The sequence below is a fragment of the Oncorhynchus mykiss genome, chromosome 17 (assembly GCF_013265735.2).
Source record: "Oncorhynchus mykiss isolate Arlee chromosome 17, USDA_OmykA_1.1, whole genome shotgun sequence".
Classification (NCBI taxonomy): Eukaryota; Metazoa; Chordata; class Actinopteri; order Salmoniformes; family Salmonidae; genus Oncorhynchus; species Oncorhynchus mykiss.
This window is the reverse complement of record NC_048581.1, coordinates 3,197,450-3,210,741: the sequence shown is the minus strand read 5'-3', so window position 1 is coordinate 3,210,741 and position 13,292 is coordinate 3,197,450. Positions and strand designations below refer to the sequence as shown.

Sequence of the window (13,292 nt, the reverse complement as noted above, 5' to 3'; positions counted from 1 at the left end):
AGATTTCTGTCCTACTATCCAGGTCTGTACCCAAACAATTTGAACTTCTACTTTTAAAAATCCACCTTTCTAAAAACAAGTCTCTCACCGTTGCCGCCTGCTATAGACCACCCTCTGCCCCCAGCTGTGCTCTGGACACCATATGTGAACTGATTGCCCCCCATCTATCTTCAGAGCTCGTGCTGCTAGGCGACCTAAACTGGAACATGCTTAACACCCCAGCCATCCTACAATCTAAACTTGATGCCCTCAATCTCACGCAAATTATCAATGAACCTACCAGGTACCTCCCCAAAGCCTTAAACACGGGCACCCTCATAGATATCATCCTAACCAACTTCCCCTCTAAATACACCTCTGCTGTCTTCAACCAAGATCTCAGCGATCACTGCCTCATTGCCTGCATCCGTAATGGGTCAGCGGTCAAACAACCTCCTCTCATCACTGTAAAACGCTCCCTGAAACACTTCAGCGAGCAGGCCTTTCTAATCGACCTGGCCGGGGTATCCTGGAAGGATATTGACCTCATCCCGTCAGTAGAGGATGCCTGGATATTTTTTAAAAATGCCTTCCTAACCATCTTAAATAAACATGCCCCATTCAAGAAATTTAGAACCAGGAACAGATATAGCCCTTGGTTCTCCCCAGACCTGACTGCCCTTAATCAACACAAAAACGTCCTATGGCGTTCTGCATTAGCATCGAACAGCCCCCGTGATATGCAGCTGTTCAGGGAAGCTAGAAACCATTATACACAGGCAGTTAGAAAAGCCAAGGCTAGCTTTTTCAAGCAGAAATTTGCTTCTTGCAACACTAACTCAAAAAAGTTCTGGGACACTGTAAAGTCCATGGAGAATAAGAACACCTCCTCCCAGCTGCCCACTGCACTGAAGATAGGAAACACTGTCACCACTGATAAATCCACCATAATTGAAAATTTCAATAAGCATTTTTCTACTGCTGGCCATGCTTTCCACCTGGCTACTCCTACCCCTGTCAACAGCACTGCACCCCCAACAGCAACTCGCCCAAGCCTTCCCCATTTCTCCTTCTCCCAAATCCATTCAGCTGCTGTTCTGAAAGAGCTGCAAAATATGGACCCCTACAAATCAGCCGGGCTAGACAATCTGGACCCTTTCTTTCTAAAATTATCTGCCGAAATTGTTGCCACCCCTATTACTAGCCTGTTCAACCTCTCTTTCGTGTCGTCTGAGATTCCCAAAGATTGGAAAGCAGCTGCGGTCATCCCCCTCTTCAAAGGGGGGGACACTCTTGACCCAAACTGCTACAGACCTTTATCTATCATACCATGCTTTTCTAAGGTCTTTGAAATCCAAGTCAACAAACAGATTACCGACCATTTCGAATCTCACCATACCTTCTCTGCTATGCAATCTGGTTTCAGAGCTGGTCATGGGTGCACCTCAGCCACGCTCAAGGTCCTAAACGATATCTTAACCGCCATCGATAAGAAACATTACTGTGCAGCCGTATTCATTGATCTGGCCAAGGCTTTCGACTCTGTCAATCACCACATCCTCATCGGCAGACTCAACAGCCTTGGTTTCTCAAATGATTGCCTCGCCTGGTTCACCAACTACTTCTCTGATAGAGTTCAGTGTGTCAAATCTGAGGGTCTGTTGTCCGGACCTCTGGCAGTCTCTATGGGGGTGCCACAGGGTTCAATTCTTGGACCGACTCTCTTCTCTGTATACATCAATGAGGTCGCTCTTGCTGCTGGTGAGTCTCTGATCCACCTCTACGCAGACGACACCATTCTGTATACTTCCGGCCCTTCTTTGGACACTGTGTTAACAACCCTCCAGGCAAGCTTCAATGCCATACAACTCTCCTTCCGTGGCCTCCAACTGCTCTTAAATACAAGTAAAACTAAATGCATGCTCTTCAACCGATCACTACCTGCACCTACCCGCCTGTCCAACATCACTACTCTGGACGGCTCTGACTTAGAATACGTGGACAACTACAAATACTTAGGTGTCTGGTTAGACTGTAAACTCTCCTTCCAGACCCATATCAAACATCTCCAATCCAAAGTTAAATCTAGAATTGGCTTCCTATTTCGCAACAAAGCATCCTTCACTCATGCTGCCAAACATACCCTTGTAAAACTGACCATCCTACCAATCCTCGACTTTGGCGATGTAATTTACAAAATAGCCTCCAATACCCTACTCAACAAACTGGATGCAGTCTATCACAGTGCAATCCGTTTTGTCACCAAAGCCCCATATACTACCCACCATTGCGACCTGTACGCTCTCGTTGGCTGGCCCTCGCTTCATACTCATCGCCAAACCCACTGGCTCCATGTCATCTACAAGACCCTGCTAGGTAAAGTCCCCCCTTATCTCAGCTCGCTGGTCACCATAGCATCCCCCACCTGTAGCACACGCTCCAGCAGGTATATCTCTCTAGTCACCCCCAAAACCAATTCTTTCTTTGGCCGTCTCTCTTTCCAGTTCTCTGCTGCCAATGACTGGAACGAACTACAAAAATCTCTGAAACTGGAAACACTTATCTCCCTCACTAGCTTTAAGCACCAACTGTCAGAGCAGCTCACAGATTACTGCACCTGTACATAGCCCACATATAATTTAGCCCTATCAACTACCTCTTTCCCAACTGTATTTAATTTATTTATTTATTTTGCTCCTTTGCACCCCATTATTTTTATTTCTACTTTGCACATTCTTCCATTGCAAAACTACCATTCCAGTGTTTTACTTGCTATATTGTATTTACCTTGCCACCAAGGCCTTTTTTTGCCTTTACCTCCCTTCTCACCTCATTTGCTCACATTGTATATAGACTTGTTTATACTTTATTATTGACTGTATGTTTGTTTTACTCCATGTGTAACTCTGTGTTGTTGTATCTGTCGAACTGCTTTGCTTTATCTTGGCCAGGTCGCAATTGTAAATGAGAACTTGTTCTCAACTTGCCTACCTGGTTAAATAAAGGTAAAATAAAAATAAAATAAATAAAAGAACACACCTCCATCTCCATTAACTACATCACACCTGCCCAGACCCACTAGAACACACCTCCGTCTCCATTAACTACATCAAACCTGCCCAGACCCACTAGAACACACCTCCATCTCCATTAACTACATCACACCTGCCCAGACCCACTAGAACACACCTCCATCTCCATTAACTACATCACACCTGCCCAGACCCACTAGAACACACCCCCGTCTCCAGCGCCGCATCAGCACCATTTTATTTCTCTCCGTCGCCCACTCACTTTCAACTTTTTATTTTCTTTCTTGCAGACAGACTGATCAAAAGTCATTTTACATTGTATAACTGTACTTCTGACAGCCAACTTTCTAACTCCTCCCATAACTTTATGACGTCATAACATTCCCAGAAGGATTATTGAGTCATTGTTAGTTTTACACGTAAGACATGTCTCTGCCGTTGTGCTGTAGAATTTGTGAATGTTGTCCAAATCCATTAAATGAGACAAGTTACCAGACAGGACATATTGCTGATGCTCTTCCCATTGATAACCTGAATGACAATTAACTTGTGGGCGGTGGTGGTGATGACGGCCTATTGGATGATGTCGTCCATCGGGATTCCCCCCAAGAAAGAAGACGCTCTGGATTGATCACTGGAGTCAGATGTGAAGGAGGAGGTTGATCAACAGGAGTCAGATGTGAAGGAGGAGGTTGGTCATCAGGAGTCAGATGTGATGGAGGAGGTTGATCATCAGGAGTCAGATGTGAAGGAGGAGGTTGATCATCAGGAGTCAGATGTGAAGGAGGAGGTTGATGACCAGGAGTCAGATGTGAAGGAGGAGGTTGATCATCAGGAGTCAGATGTGAAGGAAGAGGTTGATAATTAGGAGTCAGATGTGAAGGAGGAGGTTGATCATCAGGAGTCAGATGTGAAGGAGGAGGTTGATCATCAGTGAACCTCTAGGATTGTGGCTGGGCTGGCGTTTCCACTTTCAGCGTGGTCATATATTTTTGATACATTGAATGTTGATATTTTGAACCTATGTTATATATTTTTACCTCCTGTTTCAGGAAGTGATGTCACTGAGTACTGCCCCTATATATACCGTGCATTCGGAAAGTATTCAGACCCTTTAACTTTTTCCACATTTTGTTACTTTACAGCCTTATTCTGACATGGATTAAATATTTTTTCCCCTCATCAATGTACACACAATACCCAATAATGACATCACAATACCCCATAATGACATCACAATACCCCCATAATGACATCACAATACCCCAAAATGACATCACAATACCCCATAATGAAAAAGCAAAAACAGGTTTTTATAAACGATACATGAAAAAATATGATTTTCTTTCAAAAACAAGAACATTTCTAAGTGACCTCAAACTTTTGAACGGTAGCATACCTCTCTACATGATGTTAAACCATGTAGGAGCAGTATAGACCTAGTCTGTTCATTATATACATCTACATGATGTATTGTTACACCATGTAGGAGCAGAATAGACCTAGTCTGTTCATTATATACATCTACATGATGTATTGTTACACCATGTAGGAGCAGTATAGACCTAGTCTTTTCATTATATACATCTACATGATGTATTGTTACACCATGTAGGAGCAGTATAGACCTAGTCTTTTCATTATATACATCTACATGATGTATTGTTATACCATGTAGGAGCAGAATAGACCTAGTCTGTTCATTATATACATCTACATGATGTATTGTTACACCAACAATAAAAGGGAAATTATATTATTTTATACTGATACAATTGAAAAAGATAATGACATTAAAATGTTTTATGAGATTAGAGAACACATTGGGTGGGATCTTAGACCATTCCTCCATACAGAATCTCTCCAGGTCTTTGATTTATTTCGTCTGCGCTTATGGACTGCCCTGTTCAATTCAAACCACAGATGTTCAAAGGGAGTTCAAGTCCGAAGACTGAGATGGCCATGGAAAATGTTGATTTTGTGCCCAAGTAACCATCTCTTTGTGGATGATGATGTGTCTTGCTGGAAGATCCACTTATGGCCAAGTGTCAGCCTCCTAGCAGAGAGGTATCCAGGTTTTGGGCTAAAATATCCTGGTAGTGGGTAAAGTTTATTTATTTATTTCATACAGTAATTTTTGCTCATCTTTATCAAGGGTATCAATAACTAGGTGCTTTTTATAAAATCTAGTTATTTGACTGAATCAGAAATAAAGATGTGGAGTTGATGTAGAGTTTGTTTTGGAATCTCATAAAAAACCTGAACTAATCAAACAACACTTGTTGCTCTTTGTACGTGTTGATATAATATTCATATTTAATGGAGAGGAAAAAAACGTTTATCTAAACTGCTTTATAATATTATAATTCAATGAAGAAGAAAAAAAGTTTTCCCTCCTCAACTGCGTTTCCTCCCTCCAGACAGCAGATGGCGATATGGTTCTTTCAGGCGATGTTTCTACTGTGACGTATAATCTAGTGGACGGAACGCTTCCTCAACAACTGCAGCCACCTCGGTAGTTCGCTGGACAACAAAGTCGGAACATTCAAGCTCTTTAGACAATTTACTAGTTTATTTAACACTATGATTTAAACATACTTATGTGTAAACAACTAGCTACCTCATTTAATTTAATATTTACGTTGTAAGTCAATTAGCTGTCTGGTCAAGTTAGCACTAGTCTAGTCGCTAATGCTAACTAGCTGTTATCCCCGACCATGAGTTCACTAAGCTACTCTCCTCCTGATAAAGAAGAGAAGATCTGCTGGACGGAGAAAGAAGCTCTCGTCAAAGAGGAGGCTGTTACAATACAAGAACAAGTAGAGGGTGAGGCTGTTACTGTGAAAGAGGTGGAGGAAGACGTTTCAGTGAAAGACGAGGAAGACGCGTTCAGAGTGAAAGAGGAGGAGGAGGATGTTACAGTAAAAGAAGAGGAGGAAGAGAAAGAGGAGGATGCAGGTTTTGGAGAGAAGGAGGTTACTGTGACAGTGAAAGAAGATGAAGACGTTTTTTTAAGGAAGGACGAAGAGGGGGAGATTACTGTCACATTAGAGGAGGACGAAGAAGAGAAGACTGGAGAACTGATTAACACCAGTAAATACAGTGAGTACTATCTTATAAAACAGGGACATTGATCTGATTAACACCAGTAAATACAGTGAGTACTATCTTATAAAACAGGGACATTGATCTGATTAACACCAGTAAATACAGTGAGTACTATCTTATAAAACAGGGACATTGATCTGATTAACACCAGTAAATACAGTGAGTACTATCTTATAAAACAGGGGCATTGATCTGATTAACACCAGTAAATACAGTGAGTACTATCTTATAAAACAGGGACATTGATCTGATTAACACCAGTAAATACAGTGAGTACTATCTTATAAAACAGGGACCTTGATCTGATTAACACCAGTAAATACAGTGAGTACTATCTTATAAAACAGGGACCTTGATCTGATTAACACCAGTAAATACAGTGAGTACTATCTTATAAAACAGGGACATTGATCTGATTAACACCAGTAAATACAGTGAGTACTATCTTATAAAACAGGGACATTGATCTGATTAACACCAGTAAATACAGTGAGTACTATCTTATAAAACAGGGACATTGATCTGATTAACACCAGTAAATACAGTGAGTACTATCTTATAAAACAGGGACACAAACTCTGCAGTTGTTGAACTAATGTGTACATTTTAAAAGGGCGTTCTACTCTTGAATATGTTTTTGTATTGTATGAATTGTTCATGACGTCCTCCAGTGATTTTTAACTTTTCCTATTGAAAAGTGATATACAAATACACTAAAGTATAAACACACTAAAGGGAAACAAAATAAATGTTTTGAGCAAAATAGTGTTTTTTTAGACAACTGGAAACTAGAAGGAGTGAGTGATGTCATAGTAAGGTATTTAAGGAGTTGGCTTGATGGGAAGTCGTGATGTCATCCAATAGGCGACTGATCTTCATGTGAAATTCATTATTCTTTTTAAAATCCTTCCTGTTCTGTCAAGTCGGTTTTTGATCTAGAAAGCCATTTTCAAGTCTTACCAGAGATTTTCAATACGATTTAAGTCCAAACTGTAACTAGGCCACCCAGGAACATTCAATGTCATCTTGGTAAGCTCCTCCAGTGTAGATTTGGCCTTGTGGTTTAGGTTATTGTCCTGTTAGTACATTTTTTGGGAGTCAGATCTCTGAAATGCACTCTACCTACGTAACATTTAGTGTCTCCTTATATTACGCTGGGAAAACAGTTTTCATGGGCACAGAAATTATAAATCATTTGAGTTTGCAAAATCCAGTGGTTCTAACCGAGAGTCACCTTAACTTTATTGACAACACCCAAATCAATACTGTCATTATTGCGGTTCTTCAATAATTACACATAATTCTTAATACTGTAGCTGTTTAGTTACAGTCACATGTTCAACTATCATCAGCTGATCCAGGAAATAATTTTCTGAATTCCAGTCAAATGACAAACATCACGACATGCAACAACAACCAAAGTGCTTCTTCATTCATTACTCTGGTAAAGACAGTTATGCCGTGCTCCATGTTGGATCCAACATCCCTAACAAATTGATGTTTATAGTGTGTTATTGTCTACTTGATTTACAGTCGGGTCTCGTTAGTCTGTTTGGACACAGAGATACTTAGCTCATAATGTGTAGAGAACTGTTCCTTGATGGATAGGCTATTGTACCACACACAGAGCTATTTTCCTTTTTTCAGGACATTTAGAATGACAACACATCACAGAGTAGCTTAGTGGGATTATTGACAAAATTATCTGGTGATCAGGTTATGAAATGTCATGACAAAGACATTTTAGTTTCCATGTATCACCTGAAATATGAAATGATTTATAGTCCTCGGCCTATATTATTGTTAGGTGAAGTCATGGGTCCTACAGTAGGTCTATGTTATTGTTAGGTGAAGTTATGGGCCCTACAGTAGGTCTATGTTGTTGTTACGTGAAGTTATGGGTCCTACAGTAGGTCTATGTTATTGTTAGGTGAAGTTATGGGCCCTACAGTAGGTCTATGTTGTTGTTACGTGAAGTTATGGGTCCTACAGTAGGTCTATGTTATTGTTAGGTGAAGTTATGGGCCCTACAGTAGGTCTATGTTGTTGTTAGGTGAAGTTATGGGGCCTACAGTAGGTCTATGTTATTGTTAGTGAAGTTATGGGTCCTACAGTAGGTCTCAGAGTGTTTTGTGCGTAAAAGACAAATGCGGCCATTGTTTCTCTCTTTCCTACTAAGAAGCCACCAGTACCGGTTGATATATTATCGAATAGATATTTGAAAAACAACTTGAGGATTGATTATAAACAACGTTTGCCATGTTCCTGTTGCTATTATGGCGCTAATTTGGAATATTTTTCGGCAAAGTCATCACCGCAATTTCTGGTCGAATTCTCAGCCAAACGTGAAGAACTAACAGAGTTATTTCGGCTACAAAAATAATCTTTTTGGAAAAAAATAACATTTGCTATCTAACTGGGAGTTTCGTGAGTGAAAACATTCAAAGCTCATCAAAGGTAAACGATTTAATTTGATTGCTTTTCTGATTTTCGTGACCAGATTGCCTGATGCTAACTAGGCATAATGCTATGCAAGGCTATCGATAAACTTACACAAATGCTTGTCTTGCTGGCTGTAAAGCATATTTTCAAAATCTGAGATGACAGGGTGATTAACAGAAGGCTAAGCTGTGTTTGAATATATTTCACTTGTGATTTCATGAATATGAATATTTTCTAGTAAGATTTTTTGTCCGTTGCGTTATGCTACTTAGTGTCAGTTGATGACAATTCTCCCGGATCCGGGATGGGTAGATCCAAGAGTTAACAAACCTCCAAACAAGCTTCAATGCCATATAACACTCCTTCTGTGGCCTCCAACTGCTCTTAAACACAAGTAAAACTAAATGCATGCTCTTTAACCGATCGCTGCCCGCACCCGCCCGCCTGACTAGCATCACTACTCTGGACGGTTCTGACTTACAATGGCTGGCCCTCGCTACATATTCGTCACCAAACCCACTGGCTCCAGGTCATCTATAAGTCTTTGCTAGGGAAAGCTCCCCCTTAACTCTGCTCACTGGTCACCATAGCAACACCCACCCATAGTACGTGCTCCAGGAGGTATATCTCACTGGTCATCCCCAAAGCCAACACCTCTTTGGCTGCCTTTCCTTCCAGTTCTCTGCTGCCAAAGACTGGAATGAATTGCAAAAATCGCTGAAGTTGGAGACTTACATCTCCCTCACTAACTTTAAGCATCAGCTATCTGAGCAGCTTACCAATCGCTGCAGCTGTATATAGCCCATCTGTAAATAGCCCATCCAACTGCCTATCACATCCCCATGTTTTTATTTACTTTTTTGCACACCAGTATTTCTACTTGCACATCATCATCTGCACATGTATCACTCCAGTGATAATTTGCTAAATTGTAATTACTTCTCTACTGTGGCCTATTTATTGCCTTACCTCCTTACTCAATTTGCACACACTGTATATAGATTTTTCTATTGTGTTATTGACTGCATGTTTGTTTATTCCATGTGTAACTCTGTTGTTTTTTTGTCACACTGCTTTGCTTTATCTTGGCCAGGTGGCAGTTGTAAATGAGAACTTGATCTCAACTGACCTACCTGTTTAAATAAAGGTGAAATAAAAAATAGAATCTTTACTTTCTTAACACCCAAATGGATACTGTCATTAACGCGGTTCTTCAATAATTACACATAGTTCATAATACTGTAGCAAACATTATATTAAACAGGACATTCAATCGAGCCTTACAATTATAATCCAAAGCAGTGTGAAAATGACTCATTAGCAACCTGGAAATGGAGGTTACTCCCCTGAGTTTTCCCCCATTCATATTCAGAATACATTGTGAAAAACTAAAATCTTTGCTCACCATTTTTGCTCCAGGCAGATATAGTACATCCATAACTATCGGTTTCCTCATTAGCAGGGAGGAGTTCCTGCAGTCACATTGCCCTCGTGCTGCAATTTTAGCCTACAATCATGGATGTTACTACTAATGTGAAAACAAGACAAAATATGACTATTCTTGCTCGTTTAAGACAATTGTCAAATAGTTTTAACATTCATTACAGACATCAATTGTTGTACAACATCATGGCTATGCTGTTGGCATCACCTTTTACAGTGGATTACCGCTGTTGTGGGCCTTTAATCATCAGTCTGACTTTGTTGTTCACACAGGAGATATACTTGACTATCGTGGATCCTCTGGGGAGCCTCAACAACCTTGTGATGCTGAAGAGGCAGAGAATAGTCTCTCCAGATCAGAACACCTCAAGAAACACTTGCAGAGATCAACAGGGAGGAGAACTCACTGCTGCTCTGACTGTGGGAAGAGATTCACCTCATCAGGCATTAAAATTCATCAGAGAACACACACAGGAGAGAAACCTTATAGCTGTGGTCAATGTGAGAAGAGTTTTTCTGCCTCTAGCACTCTGACTGAACACCAGAGAACACACACAGGAGAGAAACCTTTTAGCTGTGGTCAATGTGGGAAGAGTTTTACTACATCCAGCACTCTGACTGAACACCAGAGAATACACACAGGAGAGAAACCTTATAGCTGTGGTCAATGTGGGAAGAGTTTTGGTGGATCTGGAGTGCTCACAGTGCACCAGAGAACACACACAGGAGAGAAACCTTATAGTTGTGGTCAATGTGGGAAGAGTTTTACTACATCTGGCCATCTGATTCGACACCAGAGAATACACACAGGAGAGAAACCTTATATCTGTGGTGAATGTGGGAAGAGTTTCACTACATCTAGCACTCTGACTGTACACCATGGAACACACACAGGAGAGAAACCTTTTAGCTGTGGTCAATGTAGGAAGAGTTTTTCTTCATCTAGCTCTCTGACTGAACACCAGAGAATACACACAGGAGAGAAACCTTATAGCTGTGGTCAATGTGGGAAGTGTTTTACTACATGTGGCTCTCTGACTCAACACCAGAGAATACACACAGGAGAGAAACCTTATAGCTGTAATCAATGTGGGAAGGGTTTTATTCGATCTGTCCACCTGACTCAACACCAGAGAACACACACAGGAGAGAAACCGTATAGCTGTGATCAATGTGGGAAGGGTTTTGGTCAATCTGGAGAGCTGACAGTGCACCAGAGAAAACACACAGGAGACAAACCTTATAGCTGTAGTCAATGTGGGAAGAGATTTGCTTCATCTGGCTCTCTGACTCTTCACCAGAGAACACACACAGGAGAGAAAGCTCATAGCTGTGACCAGAGATAATCTGATAAATGATCTCTGATCAAATATTAGAAAATACATACATGAAGTAGTTGTTTCATGATTTCAACAAATTAATGTCACAATGTAGAATGTTTTAACATTGTTTTAGGATTATTTTAATAGTGTAAAAATGTAGAAGCCTCAACGTTTGCCCCCTTATCAATTGATTTCAACATAATTTGGATATTAGCCTCAGGGGAAAAATCCAGGCTCTGAAATGGAAGAGATTGATTGGTGTCACCTCGTTAGTCAGTATGTGTTACACCTGTGCTGGCTTGTCCATCTCATTAGTGGGAAGGTGTTTCACCTGAGCTGGTCCAGGTTCTATTTAAGTGTCTGGCCCAGTGCTCCAGTTGTCTTGATAGATGTGGAGAGTCAACACGTTTGCTTCCTGTTTTTAAGTTTGGTGCGGGTTTTTCTTTTGTTCGCCTCTTCTTGGGCAGATTTAGTGGGTCTCATGGTGGGTGTCTTTTAGGTCCGAGTTGTTGTTACTAGTCAACTTTCAGTGGACACTGAGAGCAAAACTTCAACAATATGTTATAATACTTTTATTGCATCAAATGGTTGTTTTATGCAACAGAATAGAGGGTTCTTAGAACTATACTGTCTGTGTTCTACTGAGGATGGGCCTCTGGGAGATAACACTGACAGGAGATTTCCAATGTCTTTTGTGTGATAAAACCTAAAGAGACCGCATTCCAGAGCACGAGTTAATGTTTCTGTTCTCTATGGTGCCAGGGAGAGATGACCCCAGGGCCAGACCCTGGTTTCTACACAGGGTACTGTTTTTACAGCAGACACTGTCTGCTGAGAATTATAAGTATCTTTCATACAAATCTTAACCTTGTGACCCGTTCTATACATCTGTTGTTGGTCATATAGGTTGAAAGGGGTGTGTCTTGGCTGTAAAAGACCTTTGTACTTTTGTCTCGTGGCTCTATGAACCATCTGGAGCTGATTCATCGACCAGGCATCATTATCGTAGAGCACTCAATTGATTCTCTTTATGTATGCGTTGTATTGACCTGCTCCCTTATTATTAAGTGAATAAAGATTTAGTTTAAGAATAACACTTAATTGTGTGATAAGTTTGTTTCCTCATTTGATATTAAAGAACTTAACCACATTTGGGGATGTTAATCTTCACTTGGTGACCGCTCCTGACGACCTGGGTAAATGGTACACCAGGGATCCCTCTAACTTGGGATCTCAGGGAGACCACACTTTGGGAACGGCGCAGATGGAGCACCTGGAGCACCTTTGATCTGAGAGGCAGCGAGGCGAGTGGATACCACATCTCAAACCTAGTTTAAATAAAAAGAGGTGATCTAAACACGCTAAGTGTAGTTTTTATAAAAGCCTCGTAAACAGGACCGAGGCAGTAGGCTCTGAGTGTGTTTTCCTGTGTGAGGGGGAACCTTGGAGGTGTAAACAGGGCCCAGTCAGTAGGCTCTGAGTGTGTTTTCCTGTGTGAGGGGGAACCTTGGAGGTGTAAACAGGGCCCAGTCAGTAGGCTCTGAGTGTGTTTTCCTGTGTGAGGGGGGCACCTTGGAGGTGTAAACAGGGCCCAGTCAGTAGGCTCTGAGTGTGTTTTCCTGTGTGAGGGGGGCACCTTGGAGGTGTAAACAGGGCCCAGTCAGTAGGCTCTGAGTGTGTTTTCCTGTGTGAGGGGGAACCTTGGAGGTGTAAACAGGGCCGAGGCAGTAGGCTCTGAGTGTGTTTTCCTGTGTGAGGGGGAACCTTGGAGGTGTAAACAGGGCCCAGTCAGTAGGCTCTGAGTGTGTTTTCCTGTGTGAGGGGGGCACCTTGTAGGTGTAAACAGGGCCGAGGCAGTGGAAGATTATCTGAGAGTCAGTCGACTCAGACACCTATCATTAGTCGGTTGCAGGCGACCTAGAGCCGTCTTGACACTGAATTGATCACAGTGGGGATTGGTGCGGTC

At 41.5% G+C, this 13,292-nt stretch overlaps 1 protein-coding gene across 1 annotated transcript; it reads left to right on the top strand.

Annotated features, from left to right (window-relative positions):
- The first annotated feature begins 5,446 nt into the window (after positions 1–5,446).
- Positions 5,447–12,397, top strand: LOC110517554 (zinc finger protein 271-like). Its single transcript, XM_036948280.1, has 3 exons — positions 5,447–5,526; positions 5,872–6,113; positions 10,278–12,397. Exons 1-3 carry the CDS (start codon positions 5,447–5,449, stop codon positions 11,348–11,350), a joined length of 1,395 nt encoding a protein of 464 aa, XP_036804175.1. The 3' UTR covers positions 11,351–12,397.
- Positions 12,398–13,292: the final 895 nt, after the last annotated feature.